At 42.4% G+C, this 13,575-nt stretch overlaps 1 protein-coding gene and 1 pseudogene across 1 annotated transcript in view; one reads left to right on the top strand and one right to left on the bottom strand.

The window, feature by feature from the left end:
- The first annotated feature begins 1,688 nt into the window (after positions 1–1,688).
- Positions 1,689–1,807, top strand: LOC145396936 (5S ribosomal RNA; annotated as a pseudogene).
- Positions 1,808–9,343: 7,536 nt separating this feature from the next.
- LOC145396727 (uncharacterized) overlaps positions 9,344–13,575 on the bottom strand; it is a 31,533-nt gene continuing 27,301 nt past the window's right edge. The window contains exons 9-10 of the mRNA XM_080270012.1: positions 12,912–13,055; positions 9,344–9,502 (exon numbers count right to left, since the gene is read on the bottom strand). Coding sequence (XP_080126138.1) covers positions 9,344–9,502; positions 12,912–13,055 — 303 coding nt within the window. The remainder of the gene's footprint in view (positions 9,503–12,911; positions 13,056–13,575) is intronic.

Raw genomic sequence — 13,575 nt, 5'->3', positions numbered from 1 at the left:
TATCCTTATGAGTCCTGAATGTTTTGTTGTTAGTTTGAGCATTAAACTTAACTTGTAATTTTACCTAACTCTTTTTGTTTGAACCTGGAACTTTACGGGACAGTAGTGATTCTTAGTATTCTCACTTAAAGTGTACATTATCTTTCTCTGTTCCGTAACAATATATATATATATATATATATATATATATATATATATATATATATATATATATATATATATATATATAGATTATGCAGATGATATAGTTTTGATTTGTGATGGGCCAGAAGAGATGCAGAGAGTGTTGGACTGTTTGGTGAGTGAAGGTCGCAAGGTGGGTTTGGTTATTAATTGTGGAAAAACTGAAATAATCAATATGAATATGGAAAATGCGCAGGAATGTGTAATTGGAGGTATGGTTGTAAAGCAAGTTGATAGGTTTAAATATTTAGGTACTTATTTAGCCAAGGATGGTTCTTTGAACTTTGAATTCGAGGAAAGGTTAAAGAAGGCTAATCAGGCAATGGGAATGCTTAAAAATATTTGGAATAATAACAATTTTTCTGTGCATACAAAAATCAAATTTTATAAGGTAATGGTTAGGAGTATCTTAATTTATGGACACGAGTCTTGGTACAGCACAGTGACTATGGAGAATAAATTCTTGGTGTTTGAAAATAAAGCACTTAGAATTCTAGAATATTAGGAGTTAAGTGGTGGGAAAGGATACCAAATAGTAGAATTAGAGAAATAACGGGAGTGCAGCCAATCGATGAATATGTTAGATTCTCACGATGGAAGTGGCTAGGACATGTGTATAGGAGACAGGGAATAGTACGAGGTACACCAGGGTGGGTGGCACTTGGTAGGAGAGGTAGAGGAAGGCCAAAAGAGACGTGGGTGAGGACAATGAGACGGGAAGCTGGAGATGAGTGTTGGGGAGATCTTGAGGAGTTAGCACAAGATAGGATGTGGTGGTGTGAGTTCATCGAGGCCCTATGCATCCCCGAGGGTGTCACAGGAAATGATTGATATATATATATATATATATATATATATATATATATATATATATATATATATATATATATATATATATATATATATATATATATATTATATATTTTGTGTTTGTGTGTGGTAGGTGGGGGCGCTTACCATCCGCTCACTCGAGGTAGTGCTGCCCTCAGGTGTCTGCCCTTTCCTCTCCTCCATCCTTCTTTCCTTGCATCCTCTTCTGTTTCCTTTTTCCTTTCCTTGTCCTTCTGCATCCAGAGGACTTTACGCTCCCACTTCTGTCTTTCTTTCCTTCATTCTTTCCTCTTCCTTCTGCCTGTGGGTGACTCTACACTGAGTGGCAAGCCAAATGGTTTCCTGTACACCAGGAAACCATTTACTACGCTGGGTGGTAACCGTATAACCAAATTGTAGCGCCTGGTGGTTTAGAGGGTAATTATGGCGCTCCAATCGGATTGAGCCGGAGAAGGTTTATATTCAAGGGGTGGCCAGGGTTTATTGCTCACGTAACGCCACTCAGAGATGAGTGAGGCTGGTCACTCTCATCTTAAATGTCAGGACCAACTTGCCTAGCCCCTGGCTCCTAAGCTCCTCATCGGGCAACGTAGGGCTGAATGATGAATGAAATTTTATATATATATATATATATATATATATATATATATATATATATATATATATATATATATATATATATATATACCACGTTGAGTACACCGCTTCCCGTCCGATCAGCGAAGTTAAGCAACGTTGGGTCTTGTTAGTACTTGGATGGGTGACCGTCTGGGAACACCAGATGCTGTTGGCTCGTTCTCCCCACGTGTGAAGTGGGGTTGGTGGAGGATTAGTGCCCCTCCCTGTAAAGCAATTACCTCTAAGCCCTTGGCCACCCCGTTTGGGATACATGGCGTCTGGCAATGAATGATATATATATATATATATATATATATATATATATATATATATATATATATATATATATATATATATATATTACGTGTCCCACTCTGGGCAAAGGCTTCAGGGCCTATTCCAAAATCCCACTGGTCATTCTTGGGGCCCAGTAGTCCTCCTACATCTCCACATGTCACCACTTCGGCGCTAACACCCACCATCCATATTGAATACATGCTAGGGCTGTCTCATACAGGAATATCCTCTAATTTTTTACAATACCCAACTCAATCCTGGATCATCCTTGAACATTTGGGGGGTTTCATTCTCTCGGGATTGATCTTGGAAAGATCATATTACCTCTCGTATAATCTGTTTCCAAGAGATTAGGTGTGCTAAGCCGACTCCGTGCCTTCTTTATCCCTGCAGAGTTGTTGATTTTATACAAAGGTTTTATTTGTCCCTGTGTAGAGTACACCTTTCATGTGTGAGGAGGCTCCTCACTTACAGCTCTTCTCAACAAGGTGGAGTCAAAGGCTTTTCGTCTCATTAAGTCTCCTCTTACTGGGTCTCTTCAACCTGTCTCTTCCTCGCACTGTTTCATCTTTATCCCTTTTCTCTCGCTACTTCAATAGTGACTGCTCCTCTGAACTGTCTGCTTGCATCCCTCCACCACTACGGCGGACGTGTAGCACCCGTCTAGCAATAAACTCTCACTCTCTTTCTGTCTAACTCTCTGATGCAAGAGTTAACCCTTCCTCCCAGTCCTTCATGCATGTATCATGTCAACCCTGGAGCGATCTTCCTCTGTCTGTAGTTCCTAAATCCTATGACCTCCAGTCTTCCAAATGGAGTGTGTCCAGGCATACCGAAATAACTGATCTTGAATTTGGCTCTCTATAGCCCGTCTTTATTCTTGAAGGAAACAATTTTCGGGCTTCTAGCTTTTGGTTTCTTCTTCTGTGCATTAAAAATAATCTATATGTAACTACTTGTCAATCAATCTGGTTCGATCTATCTATCTGTCTATCTATCTACTGTATGTCTCTCAGTGACAATGTCCCACAAGTCATTCCTCATGTTCCTGTTGGTCATGTACTGAACGCGTCTAAGAACTTTCGCCCTCTTGCTGATACCGTATTTATTGCCATGAACCAAGAAATAATCCAAGTCGGGCCAAAGCTGTTCTTTCTTGATAGTAACATTATTTCAGGTGGTGGAAAGACAGGTCTTCACGTGGTGGCACCAGTGCAACTGGGTGGCTCCACTACCCGGCTACGCTAACGTCCCTCATTTCCCTCCCTATCCATCAAAAGGAGGATGTCGACTTTAGGAGAAGGACAATTTCAGCCTGCAGTCCACCAACTTCACATTCAGATGAGCTTGGATCTACAGTTATTATTATTACTACTACTACTAATACTATTACAAACAGCACCATGCAGCTGCTGCTGCTGATGATGCTACTGCTACTACTACTTCTACTACTGCTGCCGCTGCTGCTTCCGGAGTCAACATACCAATATTATTTGGAGGGATTATCGTGGCGAGTTTTATCCTACTGATACGGGAATTAGACAGGGTGGACTCCTCTTTCCATTTCTTTTTAAAGTTTATATTGATAGTGTTATGTGTAATATTTCTATACTCTTTTTACTCTTGCTCAGCCCAGATTTTCGTCCTTTTGTTGCTGAAATCACGCTGCTGTGTGGCATCAAGACACAATGCTACCGTTCTTCATACTTTCCATAGCATTTTTTCTGACTAGCATCATAATCTAGTGTCAATGTAATCATACAACTCAGCATTCAAGATGGAGAGATGGGAATTTTAGGCCAAGTTAGAGCAAAAAAGTAGGCTATAGTTTAGGTGAGGGTTGTTCGTTTGGACAGAACCCTTTTACCTAACACTCAAGTTGACAAGGATAATATTAAATACAGATTTATGGACGGAATTAGAAAATCGTTATTTAAAGATGAACAGAAAGAAAACCAAGTTTATGATTTCTAAATGAAGCAACATAAATAAAAAAGGGGAAATATTAAGGCTGGGTGGCGATTAATTAGATGTTGTTACTAACGTTCTGCAGGATAATGATGACAGATGAATATTAAGAATTTTTATGCAAGTTTTGATAGCATTTTAAGAGATCTAAGTGAAGCTGATGAAACACCTTGTTACTCCTTTTCAACTTCTGCTGCAAGCCGGAATATGGTCCAAATATATGAAATAATCCGTGTGTACTAAAATGTAACGTATTTCGAAGTTTTGATGTGGTGTATTCAAAAGAGGTAAAGAGCATGGTTGGTGTTGCCTCCTACAGCGGCAAGCACGAGGCTGCCGAATTTGGGGTACAAATTCACAAGCACGTTTTTATAATATAAGGAATTATCCAGAGTGTTTCAAAATTAGTCATAATATTCTCATCCTGCAAAACGTTATATTTTTCATACCGGTACATATGCATATCCTCCATGAGAAACGCAACATATTATCAGAGAACGAAATAGAAAAGATAAATGCTCGTATTGCATGGATTCAAAGGCATGACCAGCGATGACTTCCCGCCACGTAACTGTAGCCAGGTGAGGCCATGAGCAACAGTTATGACAAATTATTCCCACAGACCAAAGTTCGCAAAAGAAAAAATGGGAGATGGAGGTACCCTTTGTAAATATATACTGTAATTAGGAAGGATGAATACTAGTATAAATACTTTTCTTTCTAACGTGTTACTAACATAATCATTAGCTATGAAAAGTTACAAATTCCGGTGAGGACTGTCTATTTATTAAAACACGAGTATAAATGATTCACTGTCTAGCTTGTTCGAAGCGCTGAAGAAATGAGATGGACTCAAGAGCGGGAAGTGCTCGAACAGGATCTCGGTCAGTGCATAACAGACGTCCAGGACTCTTGACTGTGTTCTGTGTTTGAAAACGTCATCGTGCAATTACATAATGCCTATAGCAGTATCGGGACCTAATTATCGTCACCTAAACTAAGTACCCAATTGTTTTATCAGCTGGCCAGTCCATACTACAGGGTTTGCGTATTAGGTTTAGGCGTTATGACGTACTCGTATGATAATCACAAATGCACAGTAAGCTGACTTATCTTTTTTTCTTTCTTAATTCCCGAGAAGGAAATTTAATGGTACAATACATATTTATGGCAGCCAACCAATATCAATATGAACATAGTACTAAATATTTGCCTTTATTTTCAGCGGTATGAAGGTGAGGTAAATGAAGTTCTGGGAGTATAATAACCATTTTTGCTGTTAATGGTGTCCTACTATATTATTCATTCCATTCATTTACGTAGCTGTGGAAATCTAAGTCTGCAGAAGGGCGATCGGGGCTAGTCGTGAAGATAATTTCCACACCTTGGTTCTTCGAACTGGATTGGTTGGCTGACTGTCTATTTGTTTATTGTCTGTTTGTTTATTGTGTAAATGAATAGTTGTTTGCTCAGTGTATGGACACCTGTCATCACTGTTCATCAGTTAAACTCATGTCATTCCACTGAAATCTAGAACGATCGCACAGTTAGTGCTTACAGCATTGCTAGCTGGAGCAAAACTTGGCGCCTACATACATCACACATTAAATCACCTGTCCATAACCACGACTTGCGTGTGATCTGATAATGAAGCTGCAGTTTCATGGGTGAAGCCTGACAACTCAAAAACCCCGTATGTCAAGAGTAGTATCAGGAATACATGAAATACAGAAAGGATTTATCTATATGTCTGTTGACTCTAAATCCCACCCTGCAGACATCTTAAGCCGAAGGGCATCAGTGACACGGCTTACCAAGGTCACACTGTGATTCAAAGGTCCGCAGTGGCTGAACGAGCAATCTCAGCGGCCAGAACAAAAGGCAAACTTTACTGTTCAATAATGTTCAGTACTGTAAGACATGATGTGCTGTAAACTGTATCATATGCATTGCGAAATAGTGCACTGATTGACTGATTAACTGCTACTACTACAACTACTACTACTACTACTGTTACTACTACTGCCACTACTACTACTGCTACTACTACTGCTGCTGCTGCTGCTGCTGCTGCTGCTGCTGCTGCTACTTCTACTACTACTACTACTACTACTACAACAACAACAAATACTGCTACTACTACTTCTCGTACTACTACCACAGCAACAACAACAACAAATATTGGTACTACTACTACTACTACTACTACTACCACAGCAACAACGACAACAAATACTACTACTACTACAACAACAACACATACTACTACTACTACTACAACAACACATACTACTACTACTACTACAACAGCAAATACTACTACTACTACTACAGTACGACTACTACCCCCACCACCCCCACCACATTATACTGGTACCATTTCTACCTTCTGAACGATGCTCACGGCACTGTGACCGGTACTCTGGTCAGTTAATTCGGGATCTTGCACTTCTTCCTTGTTAGTTTATCCCTGCATATGGCAGTAGCAGTAGTGATTGCAACCTCAGGCCCATCTGAATGTGAACCCAGTGGATTGCAGGCTCAAGTGTCCCTTTCCTGCAATCCACCATCCTCCTTTCAGAGGTAAGGAGCTGAGGGATGTTTGTATAACCATGCAGAGGAGCCGCTTAGTTATATCGGTGCCAGCAGGTAAAGGCGTCCCTCTCCAGTACGTCTGCATATGGTTCAGTAGGTAAATATGTTCGTGTATGTTATTTATGCACTGCCAGTGTTAATATTATACAAAGAACATACAAGGGAACACTGAGATGTAATTCAAAAGATAAATCGCTATGAAAGAGGTGCTAGACAAACTCCTAAGCTCAGATACAGGAGAGAGAGAGAGGGATATGAATCGGAGAGACGGCACAAACAAAAGCGACGACGGTAAAATGCTCTTTTCCTTGGTACTTACCTCGACCCTGTAGTGCCGCAGAGGGCTATCAGAATATTTGGAAGTTTGGTGGTTGTTCTGATTGAGAGTTTGGATATCACTGTCGTATGGGAGTAAGGCAGAGATAGCTAAATAAGTAGATAGATGGACGGACAGATAGAGAGAAAGGAAATATTAGGGGGAAGTGAGGTACGGGAAGAGTTGGGCCCGGGAGGGGGGGGGGTGGAGGAACAGACTAAAAGGAAAGGGTGGAAACAAATGAGGGGTATAGGTGGGTTAGATGAAGGGAAAAGGTGGGATAGATAAGTTGATAAAGTGCGCTAGATGAGGGGAAAAGGTGGGTTACATGAGGGGAAATGGTGGATGGATAAGAAGGAAATGTGGATTAAATAAGAGAAGGTGGGTTAGACGAGGGGAAAGGGTGGGTTAGATGAAGGGGAAAAGTGGGCTAGATCAAGAGAAAAGGAAGGTTAAATGAGGGAGGAAGGTGGGATCGATAGAGGAAAATGTGAGTCAGGTGAGCGGAAAAGGTGGGTTACATTAATGATAGGTTAGATGAGGGGAAAAGGCGGGTTAGATGAGGGGGAAATGCGGGTTAGATGAGGGGGAAGTGTGGGTTACATTAGAAGCCGTGGCTTAGATGAGAGGAATGGGTTGATCAAGTTACTGAGATGGGTCATGTCAGGACAAAAAAGGTGGGTGTACAAACTAACTGGCCTGTACCCTGACGCTGTGATGTGGTCATTGGTGTGGAAGTGGAGCCGAGGAAGATGGGAACCAAATAAGTGGTAGAGATGGCTCAAAGAAGTAGTAAAGGTGGATCAAATAAGTGGTAAAGATGGATGAAATAAGTGGTAACGATAGATCAAATAAGCGGTAAAGATGGATCAAATAAGTGGTAAAGATAGATCAAATAAGCAGGAAAAGGTGGGTTAGATTAGGGTCAAATGTGGGTCAGCTGAGGGTCAAAGGAGTGGGTTTTAACACTGACCTGGTGGCGTATATCCTGACGCTGCGAGGAGGGTGTGTGACGGTGTGGTCGTAGGTGATGTGGGGGTGAAGCCACACTCGCAGGTCGTCGTCCAGGTGTTGGGTCATATTCAGCAGGTATGGTGGCATCTCCTGCAACACCCAGGCAATGGTATACTATTCATACACACTATATTGGCTATACACTATACCAGACACTACACTGTCCATACAACACACTATCCATACACTACAGTATAACAACCATACTCTATACCAGACACCACATTATACCAGACACTACACTGTTACCAGGCACTACACTATTCAAGACATTCCACGTATTATTCCACATATTATTCCATAACATATTATACCAAATATATACTCTACCAGATCCTACAGTATACCAGACACCACACTATACCACTCTTATAACACCCAGGCAAACGGCATATTATCCTCTCACACTTTACTAACCATGCACTATACCACACAGTGCACTATACCATTCTAGCAATAGTGAGGAAATGGTATTTAAGCCAGACACACTGTATTACTACTGCAACATCGAAGCAATTGTATACTATCCACACAGACTTGACCATTGACACGCACCATACCACTTTTCAGCTCTGCACAATATATCAGCGTTGCACCACTCATTGCAGCGTTAAATATACTAGTATTTATCAACACTGTCACCATTATCAGTGTAAGGTAGAAGAGTTCGGTTTCTAAGGCTGGAGACGTACATACTTACAAGCGAATTCTATTTATCTTTCTAAATACCTAGACTGTTTCCCCTCTAACCGGGGGTAGCCAAGACAGGACGACACACTTATCAAAATACTCATCTACACACACACAATTACTTGTATCAATACACAAAGGCAAGTGAAACAGGAAAGAGATATGGCCGGTATACCGAATTACCACAGCTCTGGTGTATGTGTCAGTGCTAACCAAACCGGAGCGTTTGTTATGCGACGTTAATCTTCTACTCCCACGAATTCCACGCATTAGGCACGATTATTATTATTTTTTTTTTACTTATCATTCACCCACCAGGGTGAGGTGTTGGAGCGGGTCCTTGCCGTTGGGCAGCCCACCAGTGATGCTGTATTGGTAAGTGATGATCATGGCGTTACGCGTTGTAGCAAGGCAGAGAATGGGAGAACCCAAGTACACCTATCCTGCCATACTAGATTGTTCGACATTAAGTGTTGACTGCGACACGCTGTTTTAATCTTGATGAGGGAGAGGCGGTGACCATTTTTGTCAAGATCACGGTTGGGTGTCCAGGCAATCAGCTTGGCATCAGCAACTTGTGCCTCAGGGACAGTGGTTGGTGCATCCTGCATGAGAACGGTGTTGGTTCTTCTCCTCCTTGTTGACATCAAGCATTTGGTAAGTGTAATTCTAGCCAAGGCGAAGGCGGTGCAGGTAGGTGCAGACCTGACCTATAAGTGCCTTATCTAAAGGAATATGATGGTACTGCATGGTCACAGCTTGCCAGACGGCTGACGGGGAGGCATGTACCACACACGATTCGGGCAAGGGCCAGGAGAGATGTGCTTATCTTTAGGCTTTGATATTCGTTGGTGCCAGGCTTGAGGGAAGCCTCAGATCAATACCGGATCTCTTGGTGGCAAGTTTCTCGGCCGTGTCGTTTTTTTCGTTCCCCTGAACGTCAACACAACTGGGTAACCTGATGTTTACCAAGACCTGCTTCCCGTGTCCCTGCAGGTGCAGGGCAAAAGAAAGGGTTTTTGTGGAAATGTGGTTGTTGTCAATGGACTAAATTTTGGTGAGTGTCTATATGGCTGCCACAGAGTCTCTGTGTTAAACATGACGTGTATGAGTACGAGTATGTAGCTGAATCAGAGCATACTGATGAACCCCCCCCTCGCCCCTAATTGCAAGTATCTCAGTTTGATCTCAGTTTGATGAGTGGATGCCCCTTATGGGAACTTTCATAGTTAAGATGTTGCGGCAGGGCTAAAATATGCCATATGAGAGAGTAAAGGGTGTAGGAACTACAAATGTTTTCTTAAATGTCATTAAATATGGCATGTATAACCTATCTTGAGGGCAGTGTGAGGGGTGAGTGCAAGGGATGTTTTACACACACACACACACACACACACACACACACACACACACACACACACACACAGTGGATAATGTACAGGAATTTCATATGTTGCCCAAACCCTTTGGGATCTAAGGGATCTAAGCTACGAAGGCATACAGGAAGGATAGTGTGAAGGTGGGAATTAGTATGAGGGAACGTAGTTGTGTTCTGTGTTTCTCTCGGTACTTTCACGGGTCACTAGAGGAGGAACTTGGACTAATGTGCTTGTCCAGTGATATCAGTCTCCACAGCAGGCAATCAGGACTCAGGCTGAAGTACGTGATTAAGGTGCTGAAGATACTGTAGCTCCCATAATGGAATGCACGGGGAAACACTGAGGTATCTAGCACATTGACCATGCTGGTTGCTGCTGATCACTGCACTGCGACTACAAAGAGCGATTGGGTTAATATTATTTGGAGCAGATGGGGGACGTGGAAAGTGTGTGCAAGATATTCACAGAAGAAATCTGTACAGCATGTGAGGTGGTGTGTGGGGTTAAGAGAAGATGAAAGGGGGTGCAGGGAACATCATGGTGGAATGAAGAAGTGTGATAGGCTGTGGCACGAAAGAAGAAAGCATATAGTGAGTGGATGAGAAATAGGGGCGTGAAAGAAGTTGAGAGACGGAAGAGAAAGTTATATGTTGAGAGGAAGAGAGGGGTGAAAAGATTAGTAAGAGAGAGTAAGAAGAGAGTGGCTGAGGAATTGGGAAGGAATTTGTGTGTAAATTGGGGGGAATGTAAGAACATGTTTGGAAAGAGGTAAGGAGAATTAGATAGGGAGTTAATGAAGTTAGTCGAGGAGTGAAAGATAAAAATGGTAGAGAAAAAGTGAGCAGAGGAAGAGAACACTTTAAAGAATTATTGAACACAGAGAATGAAAGCAACGGAGTTTAAGTGGCTGGGGAATGGCTGGGAGGAGAGATGTGAGAAGAGAAGAAGAAATCAGTAGGATGGAAGTTGTGGAAGCAATGAAGATTGTCAAAATTGGGAAAGCCCTAGGAATTGATGGAGTGTGTGGTGAAATGCTGAAGCACGGGGGAGAGATAGTAGTAGAATGGACGTGGAAGATGCGCAGATTCACCTGGGACAAAGGTAGATCCGGAGGCTTGGAAGTCAGGAATAATCATTCCCCTGTACAAAGGAAAAAAGGAAAAAGAAGTGTGTGGTAATCATAAGGGCATTTGTCTTCTTAGTGTAATAGGAAAAGCATATGGTACGATACTTATTGAGAGTTAGGGAAATAACATAGGAATTGGCTGGAGAAGAAAAGGGAGGTTTTAGGAAGGGAAGAAGTTGTGTAGACCAGATATTCATTCTTAGGTCTTGAATGGAAAGTCTCTGGAGAAAGGAAAGAAGTTGTATGTGGCCTTCAGGGATTTGCAGAAAGCATATGGCAGGGTGGATAGACAAGGATTGTGGAAAGTATTAAGACTGTATGGAGTAAGTGGAAAGCTGAATGGTGTGAAGAGTATGTATGAGGGTGCTAAGGCTGCAGTGCGTATGGATGGTGGTCTGAGTGAATTTCTCTATCTGAAGGTTGGATTGAAACATGGATGTGTCATGTCTCCATGGTTGTTCAATCTGTATAGGGACAGGGTTATAAAAGACAATGTATGTTGGAGCGGTCCTTATGAGAGAAGGCAGTGTGTGGGAACTCCCTGTAGCCTACTGTTGTCTGCAGATGATACTGCGTTGTTAAGTGAAGACGAAGGGGAGCTGCAAGGTTTGATGAATAAGTCTAGGAGAGTGTGTAAGAAACGGAATTTAAAGGTGAATGTACGGAAGAGTAAAGTTATGGTCTTCGAGAGAAATGAAGTCACTGAATGTACAGTGAGGTTGGATGAGGAGGAAATGGAAAATGTGAGTGCTTTTAAGTACTTAGGTAGTGTGATGAGTAAGGATGGACGTTTGGAGGGTGAAATGTTTGAAGGGGTACAACAAGGAAGAAAAGTTGCTGGTTCTTTGGAAGCAGTGATAAGAAACAGGAAAGTGAGCATGGAATTGAAAACGTTACTGCATGACAGTATCGTGATACCCACTCTAACGTATGGAAGCGAAGATTGGACCTGGTTGCAGGGACGCGGGTCAGGAGTGAGAGCAGTAGAAATGAGTTATTTGAGAGAAGTATGTGGAGCCACATGGAGAGACAGACTGACAAATGAGGAAGTGAAGGTGCGTTGTGGTGTGAATGTGGATGTGATAGGAGGCGTTAGGAGAAACACACAGGTGGTTTGGCCATATGGAGAGGATGGAGAGTGAGAGACTGACGACGAGAGCATATGTGAGTGAGATGGAGGGGAAGAGAGGGACGGGAAGGCCAAGGATGAGATGGAGGGATGGAGTGGAGAGGTGTATGAAAGAGTGGGGGTGTGAGCTGGGAGCAGGGCAGTGAAATGGCGGCGGACAGAGCGACATGGAGGCGATTTGTTTGTGTCCTCGCTTTTCGGGATTAAGGCTTCTGGCAATAAACAGATTTTCTCGAGTGTGTAGGCTGGCATGGGAAGAACTGCTGGCTGTAAGTTCCCAGAAGGTAGGTTTGCTGTGTAATGATTTTTTTCCTGTCCTCTGCCTGGGTTTTTTTGAGGAATAGTCCTAGCTACTTGTCGTAGTCTGGTTCAATCTGAAGGTCATTTTCTTGATCTGTGAACATGCTACTGGGACTCCCTAAATCACAGTCGTCTTGGCTCCCTTGCTATCCCTTGGCGTACTCCTTTAGCAACTGCTTGAGTGCAAGCGAAAATAATACTTGAATATTTAAAGGCAATGCTATATATCATGGGGCTTGCATAATGCCTGCTTTTAGAATAATTATTTTTAGACAGCAGCAAGCCAGTCATCAGCGAACTGCAGTTGTGCAGTGAGCAAGAAGTTTGGAGGAGTACCTTTCAAGAAATATGTCCACTCAAAAAGGATAAATATTTTAAGTTATTGTTGTCCCATCATCATCATCATCATCATCATCATCATCATCGCACCACCCAGTTTTTTACTTAGGATGGAGAGGCACTCACTTCGGTCCACGCGGCATGGAAGTTGATTTGGTCGTACACAGGCGAGAAGAAGATGTCCCTGTCGCTGGAGGGGGTGTCGCCGCACTCTGGACTGTGTTCCGCCACCACCTTTGCCAGAGCCTCAGCGCTCACGTCCAGAGTACCCTGCGTACAGAGAAGAAGAGGGGTTAGATCTATGCCCAGTGTGCAGAGAAAAAGAAAGGCTAGACTTACGCCTTGTGTGTAGAGGAGAAGATGAAGAAAAAGAAGGACTAGACTTATGCCTTGTGTGTAGAGGAGAAGAAAAAGTAGAAGAGTTAGACTGCTGTCCTGTGTGTGGAGGAGAAAAAGGGTTTGTTTTATATCCTGTGTGTAAAGGAGAACAACAGTCAGATTTATACCCTGTGTGTAGAAGAGAAAAAGGGTTATTATGCCCTGTGTGCAGCGATGAAAGAACGGTTAGATATATATCCTGTGTGTAGAGAAGAATGGTTAGATTTATATCCTGTGTGTAGAGAGAGTTAGGTTTTTGTCCTGTGTGTAGTGAGGGTTAGATTTGTGTCCTGTGTGTAGAGAGGGTTAGGTTTTTGTCCTGTGTGTAGAGAGGGTTAGATTTATGTCCTGTGTGTAGAGAGGGTTAGGTTTTTGTCCTGTGTGTAGAGAGGGTTAGGTTTTGTCCTGTGTG

The sequence above is a fragment of the Coenobita brevimanus genome, chromosome 39 (assembly GCF_032717465.1).
Source record: "Coenobita brevimanus isolate Jiangsu-jjx chromosome 39, ASM3271746v2, whole genome shotgun sequence".
NCBI lineage: Eukaryota > Metazoa > Arthropoda > Malacostraca > Decapoda > Coenobitidae > Coenobita > Coenobita brevimanus.
Note: the sequence above shows the minus strand (reverse complement) of the source record. Positions and strands in the feature narration are given on the sequence as shown.